This window comes from Columba livia, chromosome 2 (genome assembly GCF_036013475.1).
Source record: "Columba livia isolate bColLiv1 breed racing homer chromosome 2, bColLiv1.pat.W.v2, whole genome shotgun sequence".
In the NCBI taxonomy this organism is placed as follows: domain Eukaryota; kingdom Metazoa; phylum Chordata; class Aves; order Columbiformes; family Columbidae; genus Columba; species Columba livia.
Window position 1 is genome coordinate 86,136,312 of NC_088603.1, and position 18,562 is coordinate 86,154,873.

The 18,562-nt window shown below is 39.9% G+C and overlaps 1 protein-coding gene across 16 annotated transcripts in view; it reads left to right on the plus strand.

Annotated features, from left to right (window-relative positions):
- CTNND2 (catenin delta 2) overlaps nucleotides 1-18,562 on the plus strand; it is a 660,748-nt gene that overhangs the window by 226,999 nt on the left and 415,187 nt on the right. Inside the window, exon 2 of one of the 16 annotated variants that reach the window (XM_065052647.1) lies at nucleotides 17,466-17,554. The exons of the other annotated variants lie outside the window; for them this stretch is intronic. Coding sequence (XP_064908719.1) covers nucleotides 17,498-17,554 — 57 coding nt within the window. The 5' untranslated portion in view covers nucleotides 17,466-17,497. The remainder of the gene's footprint in view (nucleotides 1-17,465; nucleotides 17,555-18,562) is intronic. 16 annotated transcript variants of the gene reach the window in all.

Here is an 18,562-nt window from a genome sequence, read left to right on the forward strand (position 1 = left end):
CTACCCATCTGTATTTTGAGCACTTCAAATACGCTATGGCATTGTTTGACTGTCAATGTACCTTTAGCCTGTTTCTTTCTGTACTGTGTTCAGAAAGTGTGGGGTTACTGCAGGGCTTCAACTTGAAAGGTCTTGCAGCAAGAATTTTACCTATTTCCTCTTATTATTTTTAGTTCTTTGGTATCAGTATTATTATACTGCCTGAAAACTGAAATAAGCTTGGGTAAATGTAAAGGCAAGGTGTCCAGAAATAATTTATTTCTGTTAATAAGTCATACAATAGGGATGGCTGTGGCATGGCTGCAAGGTAGAGCAAAGAAAATGCCTGGTTGGCTGCAGCTTCCAGATAGGCTCTGGATATCTGTTTGGACAAACTCTGAAAGGTTTTGTGGTTAATCCTTTTATCCTGCCAGGGCCTCCTGGTTCTATCTTTGTTTCTATGAGAGGAAACAGACTAAACCTAAATTTTAATTAACATTGGGTCTTCAAAAACAGAAATGCTGTCCATAAAATCAGTGGAATATCTATTTGGACATTGGCACATTCTCCAAACACTTACACAAACTACTGTAGCAAGTTTTTCTCCTTCCTTTATACTTGTATTTTTAATGTCCATGGCTTGGTTTGAAAGAAGGCTTATCAAATTGGTTCTGGGGGGAGAAACTATATGCAGATTTGAGACAGCACAAGGACTTAGATTTTTTTGATCCATGTTGTTGTTTTGTTTATTTTTTTTAAATCTGAATGATAAAGTAAATTTATTTTTTTAAAAAAATAATGCTATTCCATGTAATAATGAATGTATCTTGGAAGACAATTTGGAAAAATGTAGTCCATACATTGTGAAGGGATTGCAAGTGCTTCCAGGGATGGGAGCACAGTCATTATTGTTTGCCAGCATTGTCCTTATTGCTTCATGACAGCTTTCTGTCATATAATATTTTTTAAATATTATGGAGTTAACATTCATTACGTTTTTCATAATTCAGCTCATGCTGATTTTGGGTGAAGTTTTGAAATACACCAGTAAAGCACAGTAGAACTGAAAAACAGGTTTTGTTTGTTTGTGTTTCTTGTTTGGTGGTGTGGGGTTTTTTTGTTTGTTTGTTTTTGTCTTGTTTTTAATTGGGTTGCAAACTGATTTTAAAAAATCAGTTTGGCCCCGATTACCAAAACATCTGCAGAATTCACAAACAGCTTGTTGGCTGAGCTCAACAGCAGGAGAAGCTGTGGTCGATCAGTTCTGCCCTCTTCAGCAGGTGTAATGCCAGTTGATGGAAATTGCAATACATGGTTTCAGGGGACATGTGGATAATGTGTCCAGATGATAACAACATCAACAAAGTATAGAAAAAAACATGGGCAGATGTTTGGGTTATTCTGTCTACATGGATACATGTACTTAAATTCACTCTAATGGAGTTTATCTACTGTCAAATTGTGGTTTGCTCTGTTACAGAGAAGGATTTTACAGTAGGCTGCTAATCTTGCAAAACAGTCCACCTGTTGCAACAGCCATATTTTGCAGTGTCTTAGCTGAAGATTTTTTTGATCTTTTCCATATATATTTTTTAATATTTCTTGCCAAACATATTTGAGTGTTAAGTTTGTCTGCAGTGGGATGAATTGCTTTGTGCTTTTGGTATATAGCAGGTTATTCTTGCAGTGAGACTGAATACTTCAGACCTTCACAGATGGAAAGAAGACAAATTATAGACTTTTCAAAATTTACCTTTAAAAAAAAAAAAAGCCTGTAGGTTTTTTGAACTGATTGATTTTTACTCTTGCTTTTGGTTTCCTACTGTGTATGCCAGCAGTATAGTCGGTTCTGGAATTACCAAAATTGACTAAACCTGGTCAATAAAATATTAAAATACATCAATAATTATTAAAAATATTTAGTCAGGTCGTTAAATTACTAGTTACTGTTCTTCAGATCTAATTATGTATAAAAAAAAGTGCTAACGAATGCAGCTATCCTGTAAAAGGAAAGTCCTGTTGTCAATATGCATATACAGATAGAGCATCCCACGACTGTTATCTGCTCTGGTCTTCTCTCTTCATTTCCTCTAGTAGGACTCTTTAAGCTTCTAAATCGTCATGATTTGGAAATTTAGATTCAATCGTTTGTAAGACGAATTCAAAAATGTATCAAAATATAATTTTGAAGCTGATGTGAGCATTTAAAGAAAAGGGTTTTATCTGTTCTTCATTTAATGCAGCATAAAATTAACATCTGAATCAAACAGTGAAATTTTCGTAAATAACATCCAGCATCTATTATGAGGCCTCATTATTCCATATACATAGTAATATTTTCAAAGTGTATTTTTTTTTCTCCTTTGTAAGCTGCTTGAAACATTTCCTCCTGTTTTTCAACAAGGCATTGTTTGTTGATGTTTGTAATTAGATCATTTGCATACAGTGGTTGTCATTAAAAAGTTAGCATTTTCAGTAGTTACAGAGTCATGGTATGCGAGTTTTCCGAAGCTTTCCCATTTCTAAATATTTAAAATGATAATTTAGGTTACATAATTCTCGTCATGCTAACCATTATTTTCAGTGTTATTTCTCGCTTGACTGCTTCTCAGGCTCAAGTTTGTTTCACTGTAAATAATTTTATAGTCTCCATTTTAGTGTGATTCTACTGTAGAGTATTTTTTTTTTTTTTTTAAGATAAATCATAACTGCAAGTTATTTGCCTAAAGTCCTGTACCCAGAGTCACGTGTACTGAATTGCTACAGAGGTACCTGTCATCCTTTAATCCCAAGAAACAGATAAGTGTGGTACCAAACATGCCCAAAGTAGTGGTGGGCATAAAACTGTCTGTAAACTCATGAGCAGACACAAAGCCTATTTTACTGGATTGAGAGATATGCTCTGTAAATTCAGGGAAGGAAGCTAAAATCCTAAAAAAAGAAATCGTGCTCATTTCAGCACACCTCCAGGAGTTTCTACTCCCCTCTGTCCAGTCCTGGCAACAATCAAGCTGCTGAACTTCTTAACAGAATTGGGGCTGGTTTTCTTGGCTGTAGAGACTGCACTTCATGCTTCTGGCAGTACCGAGTCTGAAAGAGCTCTCTACTCTTCTGCTATGTCAAACATCAGCTGGAGGAACAAAAGACAGAAATTGTTTCAATGTGGAGATACAAACCTGCCTAAAGGGAAGGGAGCTGAGTTTCAAAATCCTTCTTTCTAAGTGGTATTACACTTTTGTGAAGGGGTTTGCTTTTCAAAAGAAAAAAAAAAAAAAAAAAAGAAGACATGGAAGGTGGTCAGAGACACTTTATGCCAATTATGCTGTCAAAGGCATCCCAAATGTTTTTTCAAGATCTCTGCCCGCTTTTCACGAATGTATTCAAGGGAGGCAATGCTGTATTTCTTTCTCTCTGTCTCTTTTTCTGACTTTGCTTTGCAATGGACGTGAGCCAGAGAAATGTCTGTCTTGGTCAATGCAGTCTCTTGTTTGAGGAAATGAAGTAGAGTGACTACAGTCAGTGCATCCCATTAAATTATTTCTTTCATTCTAATTCCAACGACTTTGCTTTTGGAAGTGATGTACCGTTTGCCAGCCATGTAATACACAAAATCAACCTTCACCAAATAGAAATCAAGCTTTAGGAATGGAAAAGTAACACGACAATAAAGCTTCAGTAGAGGTGAAATTGGCTTAAAATCCTGACTTGAGTACACTAAATATGTACTTTTGCTTTTTAAGCCAAAGAGTAAATTACTTTATAAATTTACAGTACTTGCTGAGTAATCAGTTTGATGTCACATTTTGCTTGTTAGGTGGTTGAATAATCTCAAATACACAGGGAACAGACAAGAGAACAGATCCAGAAAATGAAGTACTCTTTCTTCTATTCTTACAGTTCAGTATTGCAAATGCTTCTGGTACTTGTGTATTCCAGGCTGCTGAGACTCCCCTCAAAAGTGCCTGAATAAAAGGAGCCAGGCTTATTCAGGAAAGAGGCTTCTCAGAACCATACCCAGTGTAGCTTCTCAGCTAGAGTAGGGAAAGTTAGTGTTCTGCATGGGATGGGCTGTTACTGAAGTTGGAGATTGTCCATGAACAGAGAGGAATGATCTTTGCAAGATATTAGCCATTATATTATCCTGTATAACTTTTCATATAATTGGGCATCCTATTCATTCCTAACCATCAGGCAAACAAGGAAAATTATGCCTCTCACGCTGGTCGGAATGGGAACACTGTAGAAATTCTCTTTTACTGCAGAGATGTCCTCGGAGGGACAGTAATTTTAATGGCACATAAATTTATGTAGTACTGTGTGCATGGCAACTGTCTTGCCAGATTTTTCTGTTTCTGAGGTGGCGCGTGTTTGCCTCAGTAACCTTGGTAATGCTGGTTGCAGCCTGGGGTATGCCCCTTAATCCCGTGCACCAGTACATCTGGGGGCCACCCAGCTGGCAAGAAGTGCTGCAGAAACGAACCTGAGGGTCCTGGTGGACACCAAGTTGAACGTGAGCCAGCAAGCTGCCTTTGTGGCAAAGAAGGCCACCAGTATCCTGGGCTGCCTTAGGAGCAGTGTTCCTAGCCGGTCAAGGGAGGTGATCCTCTCTGCTCAGCACTGATGAGGCCACACCTGAAGTGCTGTGTCCAGTTCTGGGCTCCTCCATTCAAGACAGTCATGGCCAGTGAAGGGCCACTGAGGTGATGAAGAGACTGGACCATCTCTCCTATGAGGAAAGGGTGAGAGATCTGGGACTGCTCAGCCTGGAGAAGGCTGAGGGGGCACCTCGTCAGTGTGTATAAATACCTGAAGAGGGGGTGCAAAGAAGATGGAATCAGGCCCTTCTCAGTGGCACTCAGTGTCAGGACTAGAGATAATGAGCAGAAATTGAAACACAGGAGGTTTCTTCTAAACATCAGGAAACGCTTTTTCACTGTGAGGGTGACCAAACACCAGCACAGGTTTTGCAGGGAGATTGTGAAGTCCCTATCCTTAAAGGTATTCAAAGCCATCTGGACATGGTCATGGGCAGCCTGCTATAGGTGACCCTGCTTGAGCAGGGTCTTTGGACCAGATGACCTCCAAAGGTCCACACCAGCCTCAACCCTTCTGTGATCCTGTAAAGGTGCCTACTGTGCATGGTTAGGGCCTATATGTAGTGCTGATACATTGCATTGTGATTTGTGGGCAGGTGTTTTTGTTGGGCTTGATAAGTTTATGTCTTTGTGCAAGCACACACTGCAATTCTGAGTTCTCATTATTTCAAACTAGCCAAGGTCATTCAGAAGTGTCACATTTCTTTTCTGCTTCTGAGGCATTCAGCTGTGCAAATCATACAGCTTTGACAAAATAATCCCAACACACACATAGTCCTGAGATGCTGAAAAATCTGTTTAAGACTTTGGTGCCATGGGTTCAGTGTCAGTTGTTTCTGAAGTAAAAATGAGGTGCCCTCATGCTGTTTAAATCCATGGAAAATGTACATCTCTACTTCCCCTTAACCAGTGAGCAGCCAGAAACACATCTACTGCAGAATCACCAGCAATATAGTCTTGGAAGACCTGGGAGGGGAGGAGAGCTGAGCAGTTGCCAGCCATCCCGGATCTCCTTTCACTTAAGTGCACAATGGGGTACTCGAGCTGCTGTTTCATGTGTATTTGAGCCACAGCAACTCTCATCCAACAATGAAGGGAGGTTTCCACACTGCGTGGTGCCTCCTGTGCTTTCAATCCCCCCAGGCCTGACAGGCTGCCTGGCCAGCTTTGCTCCTGCACCCTGATTTGTCAGGATGCCCTCAGGGTGCTGGGGCTAGCAGTTCTCCTGGCCTCCCTCCCTGACCAGTTTGGAGTGGTTTTCCTGGTGCTGCCATGGAAACAGTGCCTGTGGTCATGGGAGAGGGAATGTGTGTGGCATTCAGCTGCTGCCAGGTGTGGGGAGGAGAAGGGCTGCGTTGCACCCAGTCTGAGCTCCCACTATTCGAGAGATCTCGCATTTAAGATGGGGGGGGCGGGGGAAAACCAGAAATGGCTCTAAACCACAGCTCAGAAACCATGACTGGAAATCAGTCGAAACCCCCTTTCAGCCGTAAAGTTAGCTTAAAGCACTGAATTTTAAATTCAGTATGTGCTGGCTTGTTTTTATTTAGTTTTTCCTTTTCAATACTGTGATACCATGAACCGGTCTGTTCTGAAAAGGGAGTTGCAACTCCTGCTCATTCTGCGCTCAGGATCTGGGGCTTGAGTGATGTGCATTGTATGTGCCAGGTCTTGGACAAAATCGTTGGGGTTATCAACACTGCCAGAAGGCTCCTGTGTTCATCATATGGGGGTAGATAGTTTTGATTGTTGTGTTTTGCTGTGATAAAGGCTTGAGTTTCAGATGACTTCCACAGTAATGTCAATGAAATATTCTGATTGCAGTTATGGAACAAGTTGATTAATTTATTATTTTTACTCTCTCTTTTTGGTGGTGTTTTTTGTTTGTTTTTTGGTTTTGTGGGTTTTTTGTCTTTTTGTTTTGTTTTTGTTGTTTTTTCCTTCCCCTCAGATCAATGAACGTAACAATGATTCCTGTAGCACTCTTATTTTATAATTGTATTGTAGGAGTAACCATGATATCCCTTCTGCAAGGAACATCCCTGTAGAGATGCTTCTGTCCATTTTAATCTACTGATAGTTTCCTAATGAATGTTTTACTGGCAACTGACTAGTCTTTGAACTTAAGTCTGTCCTGTAATTGTGGAAACATCACCGTTAATTCTGGAGTGCAGCAAGTGTCAGTAGTGTGTTTGGTCTCCTAGAGCCATAACCATAAACCCAGTCCAGGATATTTAATTCTTGTGTTCCATTCACTGGAACTTAGAATGAGTAGTGCAAATCAGGGAGTTTGTTTGTTTGAGGTCTCAGTAGCAAAACTATTTTGTGTTTTATTGGAGGAATGACCCAGATTCCCAATCTGGATGTTTTATGAATGAAAATCTGGTTTTATATATATTAAAAAAAAAAAAAAAAAAAAAAAAAATCCCTGAGTCATTATGTTTTCTAGTTTCTGTTTTGTGGCAATAAATGTGTGTTTCACTAAGGAAAACAGCCATTGTTGGTCAGACAACTTGTCTCCACTGATAACCGTAAGTATCATAAGGAAGAGTAAGAATGGGGCAAGAATATATGATACTGTCTCTGAATACTCAAAAGCCACCTGTTTCTAGATTTCCACAACCCAGTAAAGTTTTGCTGTGCTTAGTAGCAATCAAAAGCATGTCTTTTACAATCATCTTTTAGTCTGTTTTTGAGTCTGGCTCTTATTTGCTTCACTTGATATATGTCCTGCTTCTTGCTTTGGAAGAGCTAGTGAATATGCCTTGTGGGATTTTGTACACCTCTGCCATGTCCTCCCTAAACTCTCTCTTTCCCAGACTGAAGAGTCCCATCTTCATTGTTCCTTGTACAGAATCCATTTAATACCTTTAGTTATCCTTATAAGGGTATATATACCCTTTTTTTTTTTTCTCTCTCTCTTCAGTTGTGACACATCATTTCAGACATGGGGAGAGCTGAACTTCACACAGTTTTCAAGATGCTAGTGCACCGTGAATCTTTTCAATGGCATAAGACTGTTGGTGCTTGTGTTGTGGTAGGAAAGCTGGTGATTAAATGGTAGTGATGTGACACTGCTGTGGCAGCCCATAGGGCTGTTTGTAGAATGACAGAGGCATTGACCAGCCAGAGCTCTTGTGGTGGGGGAATGTGGCCATTTGAGTGAGGGGCAACAGGGAGGGCCTAGTGCTCCTCACTGGGGTGAACAGCATGGGGAACTCATCTGTGGCGCTTCTGCCTGATTGACCACTGAGTTGGCAGGCACAGGACTTGCCAGCAGAGCTCAGCAGGTTGTGCTGCAGGAGGGGGAGTCAGCAGGAAACTAATAGGATGTCAAGCTGTGATGCTGCAGGAGCAAGTGCCAAAACCTCAGAGTGCAGACAAGACCAGAAGCAAGCTTAAACAGAGGAGAAAAAGCAATGTGCAAAACAAGGCACCCTGGAAGCTTGTGACCTGCGGCAGCAAGGCAGCAGCTCTCCCCTCATCAGGAAAACTTCAGCTGAAGAACAGATGCAGAGTCTGGAGAATAGAAGAGTGGAAGGATGAACACATTACCCTGTAAGGCACAATTGGGCCAACAGCTCAACAGGTCTAACTTGTCAGGGAAAGGAAGTCCTGAGTATTAACAGCAGGAGACTCCCTTCCGTGGGAAACTGAGGGTGCGCATCTGCTGACCTGAGGCAACGTCAAGTGTGCTGCTTGCCTGGGATCAAAATACAGACCAAATTCTGCGCAGATAGGCAAGACTAGTCCTGTCCAAGGACCTGCTACTTTTCCATGTGGGCACCAATGATACTGCAAAATGTGATCTGGAAAAAATTAACCTAGACTGCAGAGTCTTTGCTGTTAAAGGAGAAAGGTGCTCAGGTTGTTTTCTCCTCAGCCTTGCCAGGGAAGGGTGCAGGCAGAAGCAGACGTGTTGTTGAGGTGTACACCTAGCGGTGTAGCTGGTGTCACTGGCAGTCTTTTTCCTTACATGATCAAGGGACTATGATCTACCAAACAAAGAGATCCACTTTTCAAAGAAGTGCAAGGATTTCTTTGACAATAGACTAGGGAACAATTAAGTGGACTTTAAATGTGGGTTAAGACATAGTGGAGACAATCAAGGTTGGAGGAAGCATGTGTGGAACAGAGCTGTAGGAGAGGCTACCACACTTGCTGCAGAGACAAGAAACAGATAGCACATTATCTCAAGTACCCGTGCACCAACCCTCATGCTCTGGGGAATTAAACAGAAGAAAATGAGTTCCTTGTACAGTCAGTTACAATGTCATCGGGTGTATAGTAACTTAGTGGGAGAGCTCATGTGTCTGAAGTCCTGCAATGGACAGTTAAAACCATAAGGAAAGACAGCAAGTGTAGAAGATAGGTAGAAGACAATAAAGGGTTGTGCTTTGTGTGAAAGAACAGTTTTAATAAACAGAAGTCAGCTGTGTTTGAGTGCTATTGTGCCAAAATCAGAGCCACTGAGAGAGACCCCATGGTGTCTGCTATAGACCTGCAGTAGGAAGAAGAGATGGATGAAGCTGCCTTCATTCACCGTCAAGAGACAACAGGCCTGCAGGCCCTTGTTCTCAAAAGGGAATTCAACCATCCTGATATCTGCTGGGAAGGCAACACAGTGATCTGGGAGATTCCCAGGGTGTGTTGAGGACGACATCTTAGTGCAGTTGGTGGATGGGTCAGCTAGGAACAGTGGTTTTCTGGACTGAAAACTTACTAATAAAGACATGTTTGAAGATATGAATGTCCACAGCAGCTCTGGCTGCAGAGACTTGTAGCAGTGTAGAGGCCACAAGACTTCAGAAGGACAAGTGATAAAATAAAGGCCTGGTCTTCAGAAAAGCAGATTTCAGATCACTCAGGGAACTGTTAGGAGGGATCCAATGGGAGTCTGTCTTGGAGGGCAAAGAAGCTTGGGAATATTGGGAAGTTTCTCAAAGAGCAAATGCTTGAAGCACAAGAGCAGTCTATCCCCCTAAGCAGGAAAAGGAACAGACATAAAAAGTAATCATCTGGAAAACCACCAGATGACTAAGAGAGCTCAAATGAAAAAAGGAGAACCAAAGCAATGTAAACGGTGGCAAACTCAGAAAGACAGATATAGAAATACTGCTTCATTGTGCAAAGATGCAATTAGGAAGACAAAAACTCAGCTGGAGATCAAACTAGCAAGAGATAACATGAATAACATAAAAGTTTCTGTAGATGTGTTGGTAGGAAGCAGCAGTACAAGAAAGATGTAGGCCTGCTGCTGAATAGAGCCAGGAAATTCGTCAAAAATGGCACAGGAGAAGCTGAGCCACTTAGCTTGTCTTCACAGTTAGTGTTAGTCCCCAAAACTCTATGTCAAAAAGAAACAATGAAGCAAATGGTAAACTACTGATAGCAGAGGAAGGAGGGTCAAGTGCGGGGACCATCTGTACAAACTGGACACGTACAACTCCTATGTGACCTGATAGGATACAACTAAGAGTGCTGAGAGAGTTGGCTGATATCACAAAACTAGTCCTTTGCATCTTTGAAGGGCCTTGGAAGTAGAGGGAAACCCCATATATCTGGAAAAACAAAACCAAACAACATATATTACAGCCATCTACATAAAGGGCAGAAAGGTAGACCCAGGAAACTACAGACCAGTCAGCCTTATGTTTCTAGGAGAAAGTATGCAACTCACGGAAGCAATTCCAGGCAGTTGAAGGGCATATGAAGTTAGAATCCCATTTGCTTCATGAGAATCACCTTCTGCTTGTCTACACGGAATTTCATCTCTCAGTGTCCTACTTTTTCATGCTGTGAAAACGATTCTTCTAAAATTCTCTGTCACCTTTCAGCCTTAACTGTCCTGCATAATTTTGTGTAGTTGCCAAACTTGGTCACCCTGTTGTTCTCTCCTTGTTTCATGTTATTCATGTATATATTGAACAGTCTGGAAAACACAACTAGGACTTCACTGGTGGACACCTTCAACTGTGAGACTTTACCACCTATTTCTAGTCTTGACGTCATACTTATCCATACAGAACTTTCTGGATAAGTAGTTCATGTTTATGTCAGTGTCCACTAATTCTGTTCCATGTTATAGGCTTCACTAATTTGTCTGATATGACTGTCTGGCTTGCTGCTCTGTGGACTTACAGATCTCCCTGGAAACTAGCATTTCATTCAGTGTCTTTCAGTTCTTAGGTAGTACATCTGTTTTAAGCTATGTATTTTTTAATTCCTTCAGGACTCCTGAATGAATACCATCTGATCTTCCAATTTTTTTTTTTTTTGTCAGTTTGTTTCATGACCTGTTCTACAGTCACTTCAATTTCAGGCAGATCCTCTGATAAGACTCCCTCAGTGAGTTCTTAGCATGGGAATTTCCCATGAAACAGCAAACACCTCTCTGAAGAATTTGTTTAGTTTCTCTTCAGTGAACCCTTTTATATCACGATTACCCAGTGGCTCTACAGATTCTCCAGGCAGCCTCTTGCTCTTGATGCACTTGAAGAAAGACTTGTTGTTTGCTTTGATGCCTTTGGCTCTTTGTCTCTTACAACCATATTGGGCTATCTTGTGTTTTTACATTTAACCTGTAAGCATTTATGGTGCTTTATTTTCTTCATTTGAAGATGATTTCAGCTTTCAGAAAGAGCGTTTTTGTTTCTTACATCTTCCTTGCCCTCCTGTTTAACCGTGCTAAACTCTTTTTGTTACATCTTGATCTTTTATTGACACACAGCCCTGTCTGTGTCCTTCCAATATGGGGACATCAAGTCATTTCTGTACTACCTATGAGGACTTAACTTTTAGCTTTAAACAAACTTTCAGGTGTGGTGGTGGTGTTTTTTCTTTGTTTGTGGAGTTTTTTAATGAATTTCTCTTTGTATGTGGCTCGTAACTGGCAGATTATCTTCCTTCTGCAGCAGAGGTGTTGGATCTGAGCACAGAATGATCACTTAAGGAGTGACTTCTCAGCGACAAGGTGTCAAACCATGTTCTGTGCATACCTGAGACCACCAAGAATTGCATCTCTTCTTTTAGGCACCCTAAACAGCTGTCTGTGATAGTACACAAAATTCAGTCTCATGTGCCATGTTTTTCTGTCACAAGTTTTTGGACTGTACAAACTACAGGGGTGATTGAAGATTGCTAGAACTATTACATTTTGTACCCTTCTTTCAAAATATGTCTGTCTTGTTGGACAAGCCTGTACTGTCAACTCAATACTGTGTCAACCCATATGTCATCCCATACAAGTTATTTTTACTCCACAAGATTATTTATTTTATTTAATTCCAAACTGTTTCCCTGTGTTTGTCTACACCACAAACATCATCCTGAATTGCCTGTTCCTTACTTATTTGTTTTCAAACACATAACTTTTTGACTGTAATTTCATTATAAAAATCTTTTTACTTTTCTCAAAAGATGAACTATTAATGCCAAGAATTAGGAGAATAAGATCGTAATGATGCTTCTTAAAACTAACATTTTCATTATTAGTTACTTTTCTTTCATAAGGAACAACATGAATCTTTTGGGCATTTCCTGAATCTGGTATTTCTGCAGGGTAGCCAGAATAGGAATGAATTGCCTAATTGTTTTACTAGTTTTCTTCTTTGTAACAAAATATATAATAGAAGAGGAAAGACTCAAAAGCATAGTTTGGGCTACCAAAGTTAACTGCTACTGCCACAGAATCATCTGTGAGAGAAAATGTGTGCAAATCTGGAAGGTTCGCAGTCCTTGAGTTAAATTTTTTTAGCCCATGCTGTTTGAAAGCCTCTATTTGTTTTGTTTTCCTTGGTATTTAATAGTAGTAGAACTAAGTGAATTATTTGACTAATCAATGGTACTGTCCACTATAGTGCTAAAATTGTTTACAAACTTCCCTATATTTGTGCTGAATTTTCTTACAGCTTCATTGTAATGTTCTATGTATTTGAAAGTCCATCTACATTCACTAAGTGTAGCAAACTGAGTCTTGCAGGTATGCTGAAAGTCAAGCTTCTATGTTCTTAGTTGTTAAAAAAATAAAAAAATACTATAGGTATTCATTTGCATGCAGTAGGTTGTCCTAAAAAATAAAAAAAATAAAAAAGAAGCCCATCTTGCTAACTTTTCAGTCCTTTACTAACATGCTAATGACTAGCTCTTTAATAGCTACTCATGGCAATATTCAGATCTAGTATCCTAATTAATTCAGAGATTCAAGGATAATTGCAAATTATGGAGTCTGTTCTTGGATATCCTGCACTGACAGTCTATGTATGGACTGAGAAATCAGCCTCTCTTAAAAGGCAAGGAAAACAAAAAAGAAAATTGTTCACCAGAATAATTTCCCCAATGGAAGTGAGAGATGAGGAAGTCTCTAATCTCTTGGAGCATTCAAGACACATATAAAGCTAATGATTTATAATGCTGGCTGTTCATCTGTACACAGTGCCTAGGGTGATGTGTATCTTTAAAACTCTGGAAGGAAGAACTAGTTTAGAGATGTGTAAATAGGGAACTAGAGGATCCCATGAATAAAATGCTGGAGAAGACAACAATGGCTCAGTGTCTAGATGGACACTGGTGACAAGTGGTGTCCCTCAGGGGTCTGTACTGGGACAAGTGCTGTTTAACATCTTCATCAGTGACACAGACAGTGGGAACCAGTGCACTCCAGGAAATTTGCAGATGACACCAAGCTGGAGTGGTGCAGTTCACATACCAAAGGGATGGGATGCTATCTAGAGGGATCTGGACAAGTTTGAGAAGTGGGGCCATGTGAACCTCATGAGGTTCAACAACACCAAGTGCAAGATCCTGCACCTGGGTCAGGGCAATCCCCAGTATTAATACAGGCTGGGGGATGGGTTTCCAACACAAACTATTCTATGATTGTATGATAAGGCCTAAGGCAAGTAAAATCTAGTGAGTTAGAAAGCCAATTTATCTTGCATCCTCCTGAAATCACTGCTGCAGAAGGAGATGAAGCAAAAGTGTGAGATTAGAAAACTCTTTAATAGTCCTAATCCTATTCTAACACTCTAAGGCTTTTACTTATGCTTTATTACTTTGAGGAGTGAAGGAGTTTGCATGGGAGGAAGTGGATAGCACAGCAATCATGATGGGTGATAAACCATTGAGAGTGTTGGCAAGGGATGCAAAAACTAGTGAGAAGGAGAAGAAAGCAGTGAGCTAAAAGACTAAAGCTGAATACAAAACAGAGAGAAGAAAACAATAGGATAAAAAGGGACCAGGCAATGTGTAACAGAAAAATGGAGATAATTTGAATAACTTTGGTGATTGTACTGGAGAAGAAATAATAGAGTTTCCCTAGGAACAGAAGTCCAGGCAGTTGGGCAGTGTGCCCTCCAAGAGCAAGGCTTGCCTGTAACTCCCGGAGGAACAGGGCAGTGTGCCTGGAGAGCTGAAATGTGCAACTGAATGCAATTGTGGCCTCCTTTGTATGAGTCATAAAAGTAGAAAATCACGTCTGATTGCTATAAAAGTTGTTAAAGACACGAGAGAGACTTCCTTGAAGTAATCTTACATGAAAAAAGAAGGAATATAGTATATTTTTAAAAGCCATAATCCACCGAACTATTTCTTTACCCTGTAAATACTCCATATACACACTAATCCAGATGCCATGCTAATCTCTTGTAAAGAAGCAAGGGATTGCTAAAACCCTCAGATAAGGTGAGGGAATGAGCTAGAGAAATATAGGTTCAGGGTGATAAAATGCTAGAACTTACATCAAGTCAAGTATGTCTTTATGTGAGCATGATGATGATCAGAGTTTCAATAGCCACTGATCTCTAATCTGTAATGCAGATTGGCATAAATCCTTGGGAAAAAAAAAAAAAAAATAAAAAAAATCCAGAACTCATCAGCTTTAGGATCATGGGAAAACTAGGTTAAAAGAGACCTCTGGAGTTCTGCTCCAAGCAGTTGTAGCTTCCATGTTAGATCAGACGTGCGGCTGACTTTCAAAATCTCCAAGAGTGGAGATTCTACAACCTACCTGGGTAACCTGTTCCAGTATGTAACCACCCTTGCTGTGCTGTTCAGTTTTCCAGTTTAGTTGGTTTGTGGATTTTTTTTTTTTTCCTTATATCCATTCAGAATTTACCTCATCACATCTTGTGACTGTTTGCTTGTCCATTTGCTGTATACCTCTGACAAGAGCCTAGTGATATCTTCACTATAATCCCCCATTAGGAAGTAAAGGTCTGCAATTAGATCCTCCCTACACCTTCTCCTCTCCATGCTAAACAAGCCAAATACCTTCAACTGCTTCTTGAACAACATGCACTTGGATCTTCTAACCATCTTGGTGGCCTTCTGATGGTCTTGCTTCAAAATCTTCTTGCCTTTCTTATCCTGGTGGCCCAAAACCAAGCACTGTACTTGAGGTGCAGCTTCAGGAATAGTGAATAAAAGGGAATAATTACTTCCTTGTTATGCTGGCAGTTCTCTTGTTAGTGCAGTGAAGTAAGTGGTTCACCATCATCACCACAGGAATGCACTGCTGAGTTGCCACTTGTTGTCCACCAGACCACTAGCTCCTTCCTGATGAAATGCTGTACCGTTACAGGGGATTCCATCTTCCATACACGACTTTTCATTTTTCTTTCTTGAACTTAATGATGCTATCATTGGCCTATTCCTTCAACTTGTCAAGATTCCTCTGAATGATAGTCCTACCCTCCAATGTATGAATTGCTTCCTTCAGGTTGGTGTTACTGGGAAACTTACAGTTGCATATGCGTGCAGTCATAGCTATTTATAAGTCTCTTTTTTTAAAAAGAAATATATATATATATATTTTCCTCCATTGAGATACTGCAACAGCATGTCCACCACTGAGTTTGAATTTTCCACCTCTCTGCTCATCTGTTTATTACCTTGTGAGGTTTTTCGCTCACCCTCATGTTATTCAGTGAAAGGGAAGAATGAAACAATCCAGTGAAAAAAAAGAACAGTACAAGTGAAAACACAGTCCAATAACGGAGAAAGTAGAGAAGTGGGAAGAATTGAACGGTAGGTTCCAAATCCAGCTCTGAAGCTTCTGAACACCATTCCATTCAGCATCAGATGGATTTTTTTTTTTTTTTTTTTTTTTTTCCTCAGGAAATATGTGCCCCAGTTTTAGCTGTTTAGGTGTGTCTGGTATGATAGGTTGAGAATAGTTTGTTGCCAACACCACTCTAAGTAATAGCATTTACTTGGAGTTCACAGATATGCAGTATATGGAATTAGGCATGATGCCATAGGATGTGCACAGCAATATACAAATACTGCTTATGACACTAATTGGGGTACAGTTTTTCTTTTTTTAATAGGTTACAACAAGTGGTACATTTCTACAGCTTATGTGTACTTTAGGAAGGTCTGTGGTTTCTAAGATACTTCTATGAAAGACTTCAATCCAGGAGACAATTTATTTGTTTGTGTAGCTGTAATCAGGCTTTCTCTATTCATCTCACCAGGGATTCCCAGCATTACCTCAGTGCTGTTATTTGTCTGTGTTTGAAGATTCAAACTATCATCAGCGCACCACTTCGGTTCTGTATAGCATATTTAAAGTCAAAAGCTAAACACTTTTCCTTTTTTAATGTTACGACCTTCAGATTCTTGGGAATTCAATAAATCCACAATGCTGGTCAGCCTAAATTTAGATATTTTACCTTTTTTTTTTTTTTTTTAATTGACTGCTTTTTTCTATCTCTACTGATTAAGCTGTGTCTTTCCCTCAGCATCAATAAAAGGCATACTTTAAGATTGTTAAAGGCAGGGTAAAGTGAGATCAGCTCTGAATATCAGCAAAATTTATTTTGACCTGTCTCACCTCTCCCAACATTCAAATAGGTCAATGCAGACCACCCACCAAACACTAACCATAAAAATAACCAAATACCCTCTAACTTGATGTGCCCTGTTCATAACCTGTCTGAGGGCTGTGAAGATTTCCATCAGGCTTTTTCAGTTTCTGGACTGCTGTGTCCTTAAGTCTCATTTAATGCTTGAAGTTTTGGAGGCTGCAGAGGGTAAATAAAATAAAAAGCTCATACTGAAAAGACAAATACACCCAATTGCTGCTTATGGAATAATGAATATTTTTTACAAAAAACCTCATGGTAGCGGACAAATAACACTTCAAAACATAAATTGCTTCAGATCCTAGCAGATACAGACTCTTTATCACTTCAGGACAATTTGATAGAGTTATAATGAAATTCCTCCCTTTCCAAGCTGCGTTCCTGAGTGATTTCTCTGGATCACTCTCGCCATTATCTTTCTGTTGGCTCACACTCCCACCCCCTTTCTGGTGTGAAGGGCTGCCAGACTGGTCATTTCCATTTGCAGAGCCTTTGCCTGTGCACTTGCTTTGGCATCAGTGCTCTTTATAGCACGGTCCATGAAGCTGCACTTGATGTGGCATTACTGAAATTAATTTTGATGTCGCAATGTAGTTTCTGCCGTTTTTGTGCTGAAATTGTCTTGACAACAGATTTGCATAATCATTGGGTAAGAATTTGTTTTTAATTTTGATGTTCAGATTTACTTGATTCAGATGAATAATGGAAGGTTGTGAAGATAATATGACATGGCGTGAACTGGTGAAACTGACTGTAAACAGAACAAATAAGACAGATGAGGGAGTCAGGTTCAGTAGTTATTTTTGTAAAATACAAGCAAATACTATTTCTAGTTACTGTCTTCTTACACTATGACAGCTGCTTGAAATCTAAACGTATGGATTTATTCAAATATTAGTCAGTGACTGCTTCCCAAACAAAGAGAAGAAAGCTTATTAATTTTGTTTTCTGCCAGAGATTATTGATACAGAGGGGTAGCAGACTCTTCTGACTCTTACTAAAATTCTTCTTTTCTTCCATTCTGAAGGCAATCCTGTGGACCTGCAGCTTTGTCATCACATGAGGGAAAACCTAACACACTTGTTTGTTAAATTCAATGTAAAGGATAATTCTGAGGTAATAACTGTGTGGCTCTGCCCCTTCATATATCCCACCATCCCACCTTCCACCCGTAGCTTCTGATGGCACCTGACAGAAGACAATTAAGTGCGAAATCACAGCAATAAAATAAAACTAGTAAAGAAGTTACTGTTCACCTATTCTAGCCATTTTCATGTGTTAGAAATCCAAGATTATTTTTTTTCTTAAGTGATCCATCACATCTCTACTTCCTGCTTGAGGAGGAACATTGACACAACTGTCCTTTTCCAGTCATCTCTGCAGGGCAGGACTTAAGTGATGTGGGCAGTGAAAGCAGAAAATATTAATTTCTACATCTTAAGAAGAAGGGAACCAATTATAGAGAGGCTGCTTATACTGTTTATTTTAGGGCATTTGCTAAAGTAGCAATGTTTATAGTAGAACTGAAAGAGATCAGTGGAGGATGAGTCATGAAGGAAATGAAAGAATAGAGGGAATGCAGAAGAGAACAGAAAGGAGTAAGTAGGAAAGATAAATGACAGAGTCAAGAGTAGAGAAGTATATTTGAGAGACGAGAATCACAAGCAAGTGTTTTTCTGTAGACAAAGTAATCATGGCATAAGGGTGTTAGTTGGGAAAATTCAATAGTGTCTGGAAAGTAGTCCACCAGAGTGATTAACAGAAGACATATGAAGCATAGAAAAATATACGGAAAGATATAGAATCCAGATGATAGAAAACAAAAAAAATACAACGTATTTCAATAAAATGGGGTTGGTGCATTTCTTCATTTAGTTTGCTTGGGGTAGCTGGACAAAACAGAGAGCAGTTGTTTGCACAGCTTCTAGAGCAACAGAACATTGTCTGGGAAAAGGCAAGTGACAGCATGGACAGCCATGAATGTCAGCTCCTGCATCGTTGATTCTTACATTCAGTTAGGAATATTATGAGGACAGCTGTATCTTTTCAATAGGCAGCTAAAAAAAGTGCCCTGTACTAGGCCATGGCAAATAACATGTCTGACCTGCCTCGCTTGGGATGGCA